Genomic DNA, 17300 nt, shown 5'->3' with positions numbered 1-17300 from the left:
TGAAGGTAAGAATAAATACTGGGACAGTCAGCTAGCAGTTTCTGCTATAGGTATGTAGAAGTATACCACATTTTATTGCACTTCACTTCATTGCACTTTGCAGATATTGTGGGGTTTTTGCAAATTGAAGGTTTATGGCAACCCTGCATCAAGCAAGTCTTTCAGCACCATTTTTCCAACAGCATTTGCTCATTTCATGTCTCTGTGTCATATTTTGTTAAGTGCTGCAATATTTCAAGCCTTTTCATTATTATTGTATTTGTCACAGTGATCTTTGATGTTACTATTGTAATTGTTTTGAATTTTTAAATTAAGGTATGTACACTGTGTTTTTGACAGTGCTACTACACACTTAACAGACTACAGTCTAGTGTAAAGATAACTTTTATATGCACTGGACTGGGAAACCAAAAAAATTGTGTGACTTGTTTTATTGAGATAGTCATGTTATTGTGGTGGTCTGGAACTGAACCCACAATATTTCCAAGGTATGCCTGTAAAGCATCTAATGCAGTGCCTGGAACACAGCAAATATTCAAGAAATGGTTATTACTATTATTATTATCAATGGTTGAGCCATTTATGACCTGCTCTCAGCTTCCACAGTTAGCCAACTAATAAAAATGATACCAGAACTTCCCAAAAGACTTCTGTATACTGGCCAACTTAGTAAAGGAAGGTATAAAAAGAGTAGAAATCCTTCATATGAAGACAAGTTAAAGGTGTACTATAAAGCTGTACAACTCTCTTGAGAGGAGAAAAAGTTATTCTGAAGTCATCTTTTTCTGCCTAAACATAGAATAAGAATGCCCAAAGAATCAAATGAGAGAAAAAAATCAAGGTGGCACATGGAGCCTTCTATACATATAACTCCTCTTCAAATTCCATACAATGATGGACAAATATATAGGTGTGTTTTTGTGTGTTAGTCTCCATCCACAAAACTACAGGAAAGCAAGAAAGCATGCCATTGGTGGGCCAGAAAGTTGAATGTTAGAAATCATATCTATGAAAAAGATCAAATCTATGAGAAAAACAAAACTGGAGATTATCCATAGTACATGCAGAAGAATTAATAGATCAAGAAGGAGAGAGGTCCTGGGGTATTTGTTGGAGCAATTCACTGGAATGCTGTATTCTGAGCAGGTAGTTTAGTCTACCCCTGTCACTCTCTCTCATTTGTGGAAAACATTAAGCAGTTGTGGTATGTATTGAGAGGCTAAAGCAGGGAGTGTAGACTCTGAGGCCAGAGAGGCAGGGCAGTTCTCCAGGTAGGAATGAAAACCCCAGGAGAGGTAGAAAGACTTTACTCTTAAATTGCAAAGTATTTCCACACTTTTATTGCAGTCAATCTAATTACTTCTCCACAGTCATTAGAGATAGTAACAGAATAGGTAGGCAAAAATATATTTACAAATGCAAAAGCAAACAATGAAGAACTACCTAACATTTGAGAAAAAAATTTAAAAAGACACACAATATTAATAAATGAAATAACAATTGAGGAAACAGAGTTAAGTGCACAGAAGAAGAGTTTCAAAATTAAGTATAATTGATTTATCTAATTAAAATTTTTTCAGAGAGATTAGAAATACCATGTATAACATTTCTCCAAAGAAGACATACAGATGGCCAAGAAGCACATGAAAAGCTGCTCAACATCACTAATTATTAGAGAAATGCAAATCAAAACTACAATGAGGTATCACCTCACACCAGTTAGAATGGGCATCATCAGAAAATCTACAAACAATAAATGCTGGACAGGGTGTGGAGAAAAGGGAAACCTCTTGCACTGTTGGTGGGAATGTAAATTGATACAGTCACTATGGAGAACAGTATGGAGGTTCCTTAAAAAAATAAAAATAGAATTACCATATGACCCAGCAATCCCATTACTGGGCATATACCCAGAGAAAACCATAATTCAAAAAGAGACATGCACCTCAATGTTCATTGCAGGACTATTTACAATAGCCAGGTCATGGAAGCAACCTAAATGCCCATCAACAGATGAATGGATAAAGAAGATGTGGTACATATATATAATGAACTATTACTTAGCCATAAAAAGGAATGAAATTGGGTCATTTGTAGAGACGTGGATGGATCTAGAGACTGTTATACAGAGTGAAGTAAGTCAGAAAGAGAAAAACAAATATCGTTTATTAACGCATACATGTGGAACCTAGAAAAATGGTACAGATGAACTGGTTTGCAGGGCAGAAATTGAGACACAGATGTAGAGAACAAACGTATGGACACCAAGGGGGGAAAGCGGCGGGGGGTGGTGGTGTGATGAATTGGGAGATTGGGATTGACATGTATACACTGATGTGTATAAAATTGATGACTAATACGAACCTGCTGTATAAAAAAATAAATTAATTAAATTTTAAAATTAAAAAAATTTTTTTTAAAAAGAAAGAAACTTATTTCTTAACCCTGTCCTTACCTTTAATCTTATTCATGAAATTTGTTTTGTATTGCTATCAGAATAAACTTTTAAAATCACACACACACAAAAAAAGAAATACCATGTATATTTTAGAAAGCCAAGCAGAGATACAGTAAAATACAAATTTTATCAGTTATTTTCTCTGCAATGTTGTAGGAGCTTTCAAAATATCAATGCTTTAAAATTTCACCTAGAATTCTTTGAAGAATTCTAATAAATCCTTGATATGCTTTATTGCAAAAAAAGAAAAAAAATTTATCACTGAAAAAATTCAATAGATAAAGCTGAAGAGCAAATTAGTGAGATGGCTAACTGAGCTAAGGCATTCTCCTAAAAGCCAAGCACAAACAGATAAAAAATATGAAAGAATAAGTATAATATGTGGAGGAGATGGTCAGAAGTTCCAACATTCATCCAGTAGGAGTTCCAGAAGGAGTGAACAGAGAGAATAGAGAAGAAATAATTAAATTATAGAAGAAAATTTCCCAGAGCTGAAGAAAGATACAAGTCTACATATTAAGAGGGTCCACAGAATGCTGTGCAAAATAAAGAATAAAGACACACCCAGACTTTCTGGTGAATTTCCTAAATCAGATAAAGAAAAAAGTTATTAATAAAGAACTGAAAACATGGGGACTTCCCTGGTGGTGCAGTGGTTAAGAATCCACCTGCCAATGCAGGGGACATAGGTTTGAGCCCTGGTCTGGGAAGATCCCTCATGTCGCGGAGCAACTAAGCCTGTGAGCCACAACTACTGAGCCTGCGCTCTAGAGCCCACGAGCCACAACTACTGAGCCCACGTGCTGCAACTACTGAAGCCCGCATGCCTAGAGACTGTGCTCTGCAACAAGAGAAGCCACTGCAATGAGAAGTCTGCGCACCGCAAGGAAGAGTAGCCCCAGTCGCCAGAACTTGAGAAAGCCTGCATAAGCAAAGAAGACCCAATGCAGCCATAAATAAATTAATTAATTAATTTTTTTAAAAAAAGTACTGAAAACAGATTAGATCACCAACAATGGATGCAAGAAGAGCAGTATAAACATCTGAAGAATGATTTAGCCAAACTTATTCAAATGATAGGGCAAAATACACTTCAGGCTTACAAAGACTCAGAAGGACTCAGAAAATTATTTGAGAATGTATCCAAAAAAAATAAATTATATATCTAAGGAAAAGGAAGATAGAGATTTTAAAAAGCAGAAAGTAAGCAAAGCAATCAGTAAAAAAGAAATTAGGTTAAGTCTACAATTTTTAATGCACAGTAAAATATTTTAAATTTAACAATCTGGAACTAAAATCCCAGATGATCTGAACATGGGAGAGAGCAAGAAGCAAGAGGAAACTGAAAATATGATAAAAGTTTTATCTCATATGGGAAGTTTTTAAATGTTCATTTTCTATAGACATTGGTTTAAAAAATATAAAATTTTAAAAGAAGAGTTATTTAGAAGAACAAAAACAAATGAAACTTGACACATCCAAAAAGAGGCAGAAAAGGCAAAAGAAATAAGTGAGGAAAAAAGAAACAAGCAATAATCGTGCAAATTAGAAAACATACAATAAGATTAAGTCCAAACACAGTATCCTCAGGGGATACATTTCAAGACTCCCCAGTGGATGTCTGAAACCAAAGATAGTATGAAACCCTATATATACTATACATACCCAGGATAAAGTTGAACTTATAAATTAGGCACGCTAAAAGTTAACAACAATAACTAATAATATAATAGAACAATTATATAGTGTTAATAAATGTCATGTGAGTGTGGTCTCTATCTCTCTCAGAATATGTTATTGTACAAATATAATGCCTTTTCTATCTTAACTAAACACTTGACATGCACTGTGGCTGTAACTTTTGCAGCTTGAGGTGTGACAGCAAAACCAGCAGGAAATTTCTTTTTCCTTCTTTACAGTTTCCTTTCTTTTTCCTTCTTCACAATTTCACAGGTAGAAGACTCATTCGTACTGTAGATCTTAGCAACCTCAGCATATTAACCTCTTATTAACCAGCATAGCAACCTCTAAATTATTAAATCTAGAACTTATTATATCTAGAACTTTCACCTTTTCACTTATAGGAAGGACTTGACAGCTTCTCTTTGGCATATCTGAATTGTCAGCATCACTACTCTTGCGCTTTGGAGCTGTCAACTTTAATAATACAGTAGCCAGTTATATTATAACTGGCTACTGTATTATTTATAAACTTGCTTTATAGCAAAAGCAAGTTTATTCAGGAAGAGCCAAAAGAACTGCAATTCAGGATACGCAAACTATGGCAAAGCATAGGCAAATCAAGAGAACAAGGAATTTGCTTTACAAGGAAAAGGGGGGAGATAGGAGGGGCTGTGAAAACCAGAGTCCACTGGAGGAAGCTGGTAGTACAAAGTATGGAGGCTTCTCATTAGTTGGGCTGGTACAGTCTCTGACTGACTGGGCTGTCAGGGCAGAGAGAAGTTTTCTTTTTCCTGCTGGATAGTAAAGTAGAGGGATTTTCCTATCAGAGAGGTAGGTGTACACTTCTTTCTGCTTGGAGCAATTGATGACGCATGGCAGAGTGTGAGAGTTTCCCCTACAGGTCTGTCCTGATTCCAATTTTAGCTGAGGTTTCTTTAATTCCACAGGGCCATTGTTAATAAAATAAGGGTTAGTTGAACACAAGCACTGCAATATGGCAACTGTTATCTGATAACTGAGATGGCTACTAAGTGAAGAACAGGCAGGATACACTGGACAAAGGGATGATTCATGTCCCAGGTGGGACAGAGCAGGATGACGTGAGATTTTAAACTTATGAATTGCTACTCAGAACAGCGCACAATTTTAAACTTATGAATTGTTTATTTCTGGAATTTTCCATTTAATATTTTTGGACCACAGTTGACCACTGGTAACTGAAACCGTGGAAAGCGAAACCGTGGATAAGGGGGGGGACTACTGTAATTATAATAAATGTGAATGAACTTATTCTCAATTAAAAGAATTCTGAGATGAGGTAAAAAGAAGAGTGATAAAATCTAACTATATTCAATCTATACAAATTATAAAATAAAACAATATGAAAACATTAAGAAGAAAAAGATTAAATGATATTAAATGATATACTAAATAAAACAAGTATGGCAATATTATTAATAGTAGACAAAACGGAATTAAAAGCAAAAAGTATTCAATAGGACAGTTAGTTGACTCATCTAACCTGCCTCTTTCCATCAGCAGAAACGACAAGACAGGACAAGAAAGGCAACATGGACAAACGGGCCAATAGGCCTGCAGTACCTAACAAATGTCTAAATACACAGGTTATGTACAACTCCTTTTATGTACAATCCTAAGAAGACAATTTCCTTATGATTTGTTCCTTTATTGCATAATCCATTCTATACTTTTATAGTCATTTCCACAAGCCACAGCTGATTAGACAATATGTCACTCTTCTGTTTACTGTGTACTTGTTCCTTTTCTGTTTGCTTTTCCAAATATATTGGTGGTATGTATATATTCCCTTGAACTATCTGACATTACATCTTTAGAGCCATTATATAATCTTGCTATATTTTCAATATATTTTCCTCTTCCAATGTAATAAATTACTCTCTTGATTAATAAAACTTTACATGAAAAATGAGTGATATTTCACTTTGAGTAACACAATTAGCAAACTCTTCCTAATGGCAAAATATGCAGTTTAGTGCCTAAGGAACACATCATTCATTTATTCATTTACCATCCACATGGAACAATGATAAAAATTAACCATGTATTAAGCCACAAGTAAAACCACAATATCTATCATAAAGCAGAACTCTGACAGGCCACATTCTCTAATTACAATCCAATAAAATTAGAAATTGACAATAAAAGAATGACAATTTTTAAAAAGTATTACTTTAAAAATTTTAAACATAATTTTAAATAATTCTTAAGAGGAAACTAAAACTGAAATTATAAACTATTTAGAAAGAATAGCAATAGATTTAGAAAATCTATAGAACAATGTCAAAGTGGTATTCACTGGAAAATTTGTAGTCTTAAATATAGAAAATTTAAAAAAACAAAATAAATGGAGAAAAATACAATTAAAAAGATTACAAAAGAAGAAGGAAAAAAATAAAGACAAAATGGGAAATTAATGAAATAGAAAATAATAGAAAGATTAAAAATGTAAAATTAATAGGACTATTAAACATGATCAATAAGTCAAAAATAATGGCTTGAAAAGGTCAAAATATAGAAACCTCTAGCAAATCTGATTAAGAAAAAAGGAGATGATACAAATAATATTAGATATTAGAAAAGATATTATATATTTAGAGGAAATTTTTAACTTATTAGAGAACAAAATACTTTATGCCATAAAAACTGACAAGCTGGGTGAAATGAATAGCTCAGGAACATATAAAGTAAGAAAAATTGATTCAAAAAAAGTTAGTAACCCTGCAAAGAACAAAAAATGAAAGAAATCGTAGAGAAACCCAACTTTTAGATCCAGAGACAATGGTGAGCTAAAATGGGTTGCTCGCTCTTCTCTCTGAATTCAAATCTGTTTTTACAAATAAGTGAGAAGGAGGTTAATGGATTCCACAATCGAATCGAAAAAGTGTGAGAAATTCCCTGGTGGTGAAACACTGGAAACTTGACAATTAAAAACAGTAACAAGACAAAGATGTTTGCTCTCTCTAAAACTAGAGAACATATACTAAAGGTTCTATTTACAAGAAGTTAAGAAAAATAGAGTTGCAACTATTAGAAATCAAGAGATAAAACTATCACTATTTACAGATAATATGATTGTCTATCTAGGTAATCCCAGCAAACCAACTAAAGGACAACTCATACTGTTAAGAGAGTTCAGTGAGATAGCCAGATAAAACAATCAAAATTTTAAAAATTGATAGCCTTCCTATATACCATCAATAACTGACCATAAAATGCAATGGTATGCAATGTAAAGAAGGACTCACAATATCAAACTCCATAAAATACCAAGAAATAAACATATCAAGAAATATAAAACCTAAATGATGAGTTATAAAATATCACAGAAAGACATAAAGATCTGAATAGATGGAGAGAGATACCATATTCCTAGATAGATAGATTTCAGAACTGTAAAAGGAAGAATTCTTCCACAAACTAATCTATAAAGCCAATTTCAATAGGACTTTTTATAAATCTTGACAAACTGATTCTAAAGTTCATAGGGAGAAAAAATGCAGGAATATCCAAAAATTTTTTTTAAATAACAGTAAGAACGGACTTGCCTTACCAGATAACAAAACATGCAATAAAAGAATAGCAAGTAAAACAATGTGGTACTGTCATGGCAACAGAATAAACAGGCTAACGGTAAGTGTCCAGAATCAGATCCTTAGGAATTTAGTTTATGAGAAGGTGGCATTCCAAATCAATAGGCAAAGAGAGAAAGACAACATAGTTATCAAACACTCCTGTCTTTCAGGGACAAAATATAATTAAATTCTTAACTCATACCACATGTAAAAATTAACTCCAGATGCCTATGAAAAGCCTTTAGGTAAAAATAAAATGATTTTAAAGTATTAGAAGAAACAATAGGAAAAGTCCTATGATCTTAGGATGTGTGGCAGAGACAGCTTTACCTACCCAACATTCATTCTTTATTTCCTTATTAATAGCAGAATCCTAATTTTAATATAGGCACACTATCACCAAGATATTTCCCAGTCTCTTTTGCACTTAGCTGTATTAGGTGTGAAAGGGTTATCTGGGACTTCCAAGAAACCTACTGAAAAGAGAGAGGATACTCAAGTGTAATGGCTGAAGCTCTAGTAGTAATTTTGGACAATGAGGTGACCTTGAAATAGAAGTCATGTGTGGGATAGCAGAGCAGAAAGATAGGAACATAGTATTCATGACACCTTGAAGCCACTATATCTACCTTAGACTATCTACCTTGAGTTGTATATTCTGTGAGAGAAAAGTAGCCTGTTTTGTTTAATCTACTGTTAATTCATTTTATTACCATTTTATGTAGTTGAACCTAATCTTAAGAAATACAGGATGGGAAAGGCCTTCCTAAATAAGCAAGACACAAAACCTAGAAGTCATAAGGAAACGACTGACATGTATGGTTTTATAACAATTTAAAATTTCTGTATAAAACCAAATAATATGTATATTCCCTCCTAATAATTAGGGATTTGAAAATTTTTAAATTTTTCACTCATTAGATTGACAAAAGTTCAAAGATAAAAAAACAAGTATTGGGAGGATTTATGGAAATGGTCATTCTTTTTACACTGTGGGTGGGAACTGTAAATAAGATAAGCTTTTTAGAAGGCAATTTGGCATTAAATATTAAATCTTTTCATGTATATACCTTTTCACCCAGAAATTCTTGAAAAATATGGTGTAAATAAAAGAAGTTCATTTCAGCACTATTTGTAATAGCAAAAGTTTGTAAGCCATCTAACTCTTCATCAGTAAAGGAGTGGTTAAAAATTACAGTATGTTCATACTATAGAATACACTGCTATTAAAACACACATTGGTATCAAAATAAATGAGGTTGATGTGTATGTACTGATATAGAAGAACTTCATGACAGGAGCAATAATTATAGTATGACCTTTTTTATATGTAGACATAACATATGTTTATTAGCCCATATATATGTACTAAATAAATAGAAAGGAAATTGGAAGGACCCACAGCAAACTACTGATAACAGTTACTTCTGGGGTCAAGGGAGACCTGACTTTTTGCTTTATAAATTTTATTTTTGAATCTTTAAAAATGAATCCATGCATTACTTATATAATAAGAAGAAACAAACAAATGTGAAAAGAAATCACTGACCTGGAAATACACCCTATAAGTTCATTGAAAAATACCAATTAAAGAAAACAGAGCTAGTGCTGAAGATGAAAGACCCAGGAATTATGAAAAATTAAAAAAACAGCCTTAAAAGGCAGAAAGATAAAATTTTAAAATTAAGAGGATTAACACCTACCTGAAAAAGAATTGATCTGAAATTCAGCAAAGTAACAGGAATATGAGAGAGACATAAAAGTGGTAACTATTAGCCATCATCACCCACCAAAAGACTGTACATTTTGGATTAAGAAAATACTCCACACACATTCACTCTTCCTAGCCACACTCAAGTAGTTGCATAAAGGTGAGAAATTATAATGGGAAGCTAAATTATGATACATATAAAAACAATTATAAAGTCATCAATTTAAAAATCTGACAGTCCCAATCAAAAGAATGTATGACCCAATCTAAGGTAAGGTAAATGAAAGCGTTAAAATTGCAAATAGAGTATTCCCAACAAGATGCTTGTGGAAAAATACCTTGATTTAATTTGACTCAGTAATTGATACAACAGAGTATATTGAAAAAAACATTGTCAGAATCAAGAGATCTAGATTCTAGTTCTAGATCAGCCCCCAGTATAGCAACATAACCTCGAGCAAGTCACAACTTATCTGGGCATCACTTAGTTCATTTGTAAAATGAGAGGACCTGGGTACAGGATCTCTAAGTTCTGAATGATCTCTAAGGATATTTCAATTTCTAAAGAAATACATCTAAGAAACAGAACATTAACTTCTGTTGTCCAAGCTGTAGATCTGCCTGATGAGTTGTATACAGCAGTGGAAGTTTGTTTCTGAGATGTCATGGTATTTGGGAGATAAAATTCAATGAGACGTTAGGAAGTATCCCAGAGAACGAGTGACCTCCTTTAGCTAAGGAGAAAAAGGAAATTCTTTGGGCAACTGGTTTTATTGAGCCACATAAAAAAAATCATTCTTACCTGAAATGATCTAAATCAAATGGTTTAACACTAAGACCTAAATACTCAGAAAACCAAGCACTTGGCATAGCAGAAAAGAATACCTTTGCATTTGTGATTGGAAACTGGGTAAAGTCATTACAATACAATGTAACTTTAGTTTACCCTTCCAGTTACTACTCCTCTATACAAACTTCCCATTCCTGGGAGAATAGTCATCCCATTGTCACAAATACATTCCTTCACTGATATCACTGTTTTTAGTATGTCTTTCCCAGAATACCACTATCATTCAATAGACATTTACTGCATGTGTTTTCATACTGTCCATTATTTTTAAACAAATGGTTCTCATTCAAGCCAAGCTGAAAGTTCCTGTGGATGAGAAGCATATCTTCTTTCTATTGTCTAACTTCCCTCAACAGATTACACTCTCAACGTTTGTTGATTTAAAAATTCACAAATTATCTCTTTTAATTAAAGTCTGAGAGTTTTGGGAAATTAATTTCGCACCTACATTCTGACTCATTCTTATGTAAATATGTTCTTTTTTGTATTAAGGAAAACAAATTTAAAATAAGTTAAAAAAAAAACTTCATAAATATGAATCAGGGACAGGTGATCAGTATTTTAAGACATTTAACAATTGATTTTCTTTACCAATTTACTTTCATTTCTCTTGTTTTAATTCTTCCTCCCATTGGAAATCTGTAAATAAACAAGGCAAAACTTTTATTATTATTATTTATTTTAACTGAATAAAATCTTTTTAAAATTACTTAAAACATATTTAATTTCTGTACCTGATAGTTATCCGATTTGGATCTTTGTTCAAAGTATTCAGTGTTTTCTTTTCATTTACTCTTAATTGTATATCTAGAAATTCCTTGCAGCTGGCTATCATTGTGACCTATAAAATTTCAGCATTTGTTCATTTAGTTATGTCCATTCTTTACTTCTTTTCTCTCATTTATTTTTTTCTGTATTTATTTATTTTTAATGCTGCCTTGGGACATCACATTTAGCATAATAGAGTTAAAAACCTGCCTTATACATTTTGCTTCTTTAAGGATTCATTCATTCACTAATGAAAGTTTACAAACACTTGTTATATGTCAGACACTGTGTTACACACTGGGGCTATATCAGTAAGATTGTAAAGATTAACAAGATAAAATTTAGAATATTCAGCCTAGCACCTAACACATAATAAGCACTCAATAAATGAAGATTTTATTACTACCGCTATTACTACTGTTATATTATTATTCACCCTTCTATAGTTTGCAAATTATTATTCCTATTGAGGATTATTTTGTAATGAAAACAATGCTGTAGGTATTAAGAAATCTGTATTCTAGAGCCTAATTCTGCCAGATAACTTTGAGCAAAGTACTCTGCTTTGGTTTCTCACACTTGTAAAATGAAACTAACACCTTTTCTAATTCTCTTTCACACTTACTGAACTCAAAATCAGATGAGTTAATGTTAACATTAGGGAGTTTCTATTCTTGATTTCTTCTCAGTTAAGAATAATATTCAACACAACATTGTAAATCAACTATAATTCAATAAAAAATAAATTAAAAAAGAATAATATTTACATGAAAATACAAGCCTTCTACTCATCAATTTTTGTGCAATTTTTAGTATAATAATCTTATCACAATAATCAACTTAGATATTTTAAATAAAAATAAATAGTTTGGATTTGAGAATAAATATAAATTTCATGTTCATATCCCCAGTAATGGAAGAAAGGACCAATACAGTTACCAGGTGCCAAAAACATAACTATAGTTCTATTCATTGCTATAGCTACAAAGTTGCCCCCACTGGTGATATCTTAGTATAGCCTGTTTTTACGCCCATTTTCTCCAAAATCAGTTCTTTTTCCTGGTCTATCACCAATACTATTCTCTTTCTACTGTTATCATTATTCTGATGCAAAGGATTTAGGGAAGAGTTGCAAGTAGGAGGCACATGCGTCCCTCAGTGTCCCTCATTCATGGCAAACTTTCCTAATATACCATGCCACACCATCTTGGAATCTTTCTCAGCACATTCTTTCTCAACATATTACACTTGGTAACCACTACCAAGGTAATCAGCATTATCACATAAGTTGAAAGGCAGTTGCCATCCTGACTTTGGGTATGTATATAAATTTTCTTAGCCCTAACACAGAGATACAATTGGAAATATATTCTAAGGAGTACTATTCTATATCTTACAATCAAAGGCATATGAGGAGGAAAAACATAAGCACTATTAGAAATGCTTTCTTTTCTGCTCATTTATTCTTAAATTGAATGAGATACACAAATTATTTCCCCCAATATTATTTTATACTATAGCATTATATATTTATTTTCTTGTGAAAATTAATTTACCAGATCCAGTAAAGTTTCTTTTCCACTCATTGTACAAAATTTCTTCACTGTCTCAAATGTAATATAATACCAAGCCATCAATCTTCCTGCCTCTGTGGGAAAAGACGGAAAAATAAACATTCCCCATCAGCTGAAACAACTTGAATTTTCATCAGTTTAACAAACATTTCCTTAGCATCTTTGCTGTGCCTTTAACAGCATCAGGTACAAAAGACACCAAAAAATCTAGACGACACGGTCTCTGGAACCTATAGGTTAGCTAGGGAGATAACCACATGTGAAATAGCTAGACTAGAGTACAAAATCCAGTTAATGATAATGTTTACATACACAAACTTAAGTACAGAGGAAATTAAGCCTAAGAGAATGGTCCGTGTGGGATAACCTTCTAGAGAAAATGGGTCTAGAGCAGGATTTTAAAGTAAACAACAGGCCTTGGCAGAAAGGAAATATAGCCATTATGACCTCAGGAAAAAAGAAAACTTGTTTATCAAAAGAGTAAAGTTTAAAAGACTATCTTTAGGGCTTCCCTGGTGGTGCAGTGGTTAAGAATCTGCCTGCCAATGCAGGGTACACGGGTTCGAGCCCTGGTCTGGGAAGATCCCACATGCCACGGAGCAACTAAGCCCATAAGCCACAACTACTGAGCCTGCACGTCTGGAGTCTGTGCTCTGCAACAAGAAAGGCCGCGATAGTGAGAGGCTGGTGCACCGCGATGAAGAGTGGCCTCTGCTCGCCGCAACTGGAGAAAGCCCTCGCACAGAAACGAAGAACCAACACAGCCATAAATAAATATTAGAAAAAAAAAAAAAAAGACTATCTTTAGAATAATGTAATGAGAGATATGGCTTGATAAACATAAGACTAAAATTCAGGTCAAACTGACCTGCTTAGAATCTTTGGGCCACCACTTACTAGTTACTAGGTGATCATGTGCAGGTTACTTTACCAGTTTCTTAATGTAATGTGGGAATAATAAAAGTATGCATCTCATATGTTTGTTGTGAAGAAGATTAAATGCAATAATACATGCATAGTACTTAGCATAGTGCCCAACATTAAATAAATGTTGCCTACTTTTATTATCAAAACATGATGAAAGAGGGCTTCTCTGGTGGCGAAGTGGTTGAGAGTCTGCCTGCCAATGCAGGGGACGCGGGTTCGAGCCCTCGTCTGGGAGGATCCCACATGCCGCGGAGCGGCTGGGCCCGTGAGCCACAATTACTGAGCCTGCGTGTCTGGAGCCTGTGGTCCGCAACAAGTGAGGCCACGGTGGTGAGAGGCCCGCGCACCGCGATGAACAGTGGCCTCCGCTTGCCGCAACTAGAGAAAGCCCTCACACAGAAACGAGGCCCCAACACAGCCATAAATAAATAAATAAAATAAATTAAAAAAAGAAAAACATGATGGAAGATAGAATACAGAGGGCCCTGAAATAGCCTCTAAATGCTATAAAGGAGTTTAGATTTTGGTTTTGATTTGTAAAATAACAGAGGACCACTTAAAATTCTTGAGCAATATTTCAATTAAATTGGAATTTGAAACTAAATTGTTTTGGAAATAAAACATCAGGTAGGCTGTGGGTAGGAGGATGGGTAGAGTGAGGATAAGTAACTGATGAAATGGAATTTATTTAAAAGGTTACTGGCTTCAATTATAAGTTGTCAAAAACATTACAAAGAATTTCAAGTCTTGTGAACACACACAAAAAACAGCTGAGAAGAGGAAAATGGCATACTATTGCTCAAGGAAAAGGCTAATATTTAAGTATGTGCTACAGGTTTTGCTGAAGAGGAAAGAATTTGACATTATATCACTTATAGGCATCAAGAATAAGGTACAGTAGACAGAACTTAAGACTCAGGAATAGCCACTTTCTCAATTAGGAGTCTAGTGAATATGTTCAGCCAAAATGTGAGTAATGCAGTGGTTCATCAAAGGGAGATTCTAAGAGCAGAGTGTGAGATAGTGAGAATATGGTTACCAAGGGAACTAGTATATGTTATATTTAGGGTATATTTAAAGATGCTCCTCTTATCCTAGATGTTTATAAATTAATATAGGGTATCTCCCTGCTAGTGAAAATGAAAGGTTTCGAGAAAAGGCTTGATATTTGCTGGCTTATTAGTAAGGATGAAGGTTTCCTAGGTAAGGTATAAAAATAAACTAGAAAGAAAGCTATAAAGAAAATGAGTCAAGGTAGAAGGAATGGAAAAAATTTTTAAAAATTTGCAAGAGAAGAGAGAAAATAAAGAGTCACCTTGCTTGAAGAGGATTAACCAAGATGGCGGAGTAGAAGGACGTGCTCTCACTCCCTCTTGCGAGAGCACCATATTCACAACTGGCTGCTGGACAATCATTGACAGGAAGACACTGGACTTCACCAAGGAGGATACCCCACGTCCAAGGACAGAGGAGAAGCCACAGTGAGATGGTAGGAGGGGCGCAATCAGAGTAAAATCAAATCCCATTACTGCTGGGTGGGTGACTCACAGACTGGCAAACACTTATACCACAGAAGTCCACCCACTGGAGTGAAGCTTCTGAGCCCCACGTCAGGCTTCCCAACCTGGGGGTCCAGCAACGGGAGGAGGAATTCCTAGAGAATCAGACTTTGAAGCATAGTGGGAATTGATTGCAGGACTTCGACAGGACTGGGGGAAACAGAGACCCCACTCTTGGAGGGCACACACAAAATAGTGTGCGCATCAGGACCCAGGGGAAGGAGCAGTGACCCTGGGGGAGACTGAACCAGACCTACTTCCTAGTGTTGGAAGGTCTCCTGCAGAGGCGGGGGATGGCTCTGTTTCACCGTGGGGACAAGGACACTGGCAGCAGAAGTTCTGGGAAGTACTCCTTGGCGTGAGCCCTCTCAGAGTCTGTCATTAGCCCCACCAAAGAGCCCAGATAGGCTCCAGTGCTGGGTGGCCTCAGGCCAAACAACCAACAGGGAGGGAACCCAGCCCCACCCATCAACAGTCAAGTGGATTAAAGTTTTACTGAGCTCTGACCACCACAGCAACAGTCAGCTCTACCCACCACCAGAGCCTCCCGTCAAGCCTCTTAGATAGCCTCAACCACCAGAGGACAGACAGCAGAAGCAAGAAAAACTACAATCCTGCAGCCTGTGGACCAAAAACCACAGTTACAGAAATATAGACAAGACGAAAAGGCAGAGGGCTATATGCCAGATGAAGGAACAAGAAAAAACCCCAGAAAAACAACTAAATGAAGTGGAGATAGGCAACCTTCCAGAAAAAGAGTCAACTTGCTATCAATATAGCTTTTGAATAATGAATGTTCTCATAGTAGCAAATACAGGGTATTTCAAAGTAAAAGTCGTAGAATTGGGGTAAGGGGAGTGGAAGCAGAGGTCATGAGAATGCACCTCTCACATATCCTACTGCAAGAAGTGCTCTGATGGATGGCCCCAGCTGCTATGTTCTGAATCTATCACTATGTACACACCAAGATCATACTTCTCATGAGATACAAACAAATGACTGAGCATGGCAGGAATATTAAGGAAGACCTATAAGCCAAGGGATTCTTTGGATGGGCAACTTTGACTTGAAGATTCCCCATCAACTTTGCGAAATGGTCTTAGGACTGCATTGCAGGATAAAATTCTCCTTCTGTCTCTCTTTCCTTCCTTTTCTCCTTCCTTCCTTCACTCTCCTTCACAGAGGTAAGATTTGCATCCCAGTTTAATGACTTTCCATGCCTTTTGCAATTACTGCCCATTTTCATAAGGTTGTTAATCCTTCATAAATTTGCACAAACTAAGACTTGGCCTTTTGAGCCCTTCTTCTATACACATTAGCAGGCAGAATAGCTAAAAACCCGGACAAGAACACAAGCATACAGATAAAAATACCTAGATACTTGAGTATTATAACCACAAACTGAAAAAGCAAAAACTATATGAAGCAGAATTACTGGAACATACAGACTAAAAATTTAAATACAAAAAATAAATATTCAAAGAGATAAAAGAAGTAATAGTAACACAAAGGAACAAGAAGTCATAAAGAAAGAATTAGAAATAATATGTAAGGAGTTTCCATCTACATTAACAGCAGGCTAAGTAATTATGAACCAACCCCCCTGCTGAAGGCAACTACGTCAGATAAATGAAACATATGAAATATCTTTTATAAGGCAGCAAAGAACTAACAAGATACTTATCTGGGAGAGGGCTTAAAACCAAAGGGATAAGCACACACAAAATATTTATAAAAACTGACCACATACTGGGCCATAAAACAAGTCTCAACAATTCTCAAAAGATTGAAATCATACTGAAAATATTATCTGATACAAAGCAGCTGTATCAAATATCAAAAACAACAGCAACAACAACAAAACTGAAAAGAAAAATAACTAGAAAACCATCATACGTACAGAAATTAAGAACTAGATTTCCGACCTCCATAGGAGGGCCGCCGGAGTGTGGAGTGTTAGAATTTGGAGTCTCTGCATCCATCCACGTCTCTAACAAATGGCCCAACGTCGTTCCTTTTTATGGATTATTTATTGGGGAGGAACCAAGATGGCGGAGTAGAAGGACGTGCTCTCACTCCCTCTTGCGAGAACACCAGAATGACAACTAGCTGCTGGACAATCATCGACAGGAAGACACTGGAACTCACCAAAAAAG

The 17300-nt window shown here is 35.1% G+C and overlaps 1 protein-coding gene across 3 annotated transcripts in view; it reads right to left on the bottom strand.

Moving 5' to 3' along the window:
* Positions 1–17300, bottom strand: part of HFM1 (helicase for meiosis 1) — a 150746-nt gene that overhangs the window by 70835 nt on the left and 62611 nt on the right. For all 3 annotated transcript variants that reach the window (XM_082476329.1, XM_082476331.1, XM_082476330.1), the window contains 3 exons: positions 12641–12732; positions 11051–11157; positions 10908–10955 (listed from right to left, as the gene is read on the bottom strand). In XM_082476329.1, coding sequence (XP_082332455.1) covers positions 10908–10955; positions 11051–11157; positions 12641–12732 — 247 coding nt within the window. The remainder of the gene's footprint in view (positions 1–10907; positions 10956–11050; positions 11158–12640; positions 12733–17300) is intronic.

The sequence above is a fragment of the Balaenoptera physalus genome (genome assembly GCF_965194825.1).
Source record: "Balaenoptera physalus genome assembly, chromosome: 1".
In the NCBI taxonomy this organism is placed as follows: Eukaryota; Metazoa; Chordata; class Mammalia; order Artiodactyla; family Balaenopteridae; genus Balaenoptera; species Balaenoptera physalus.
This window is presented reverse-complemented; position numbering and strand designations above follow the sequence as displayed.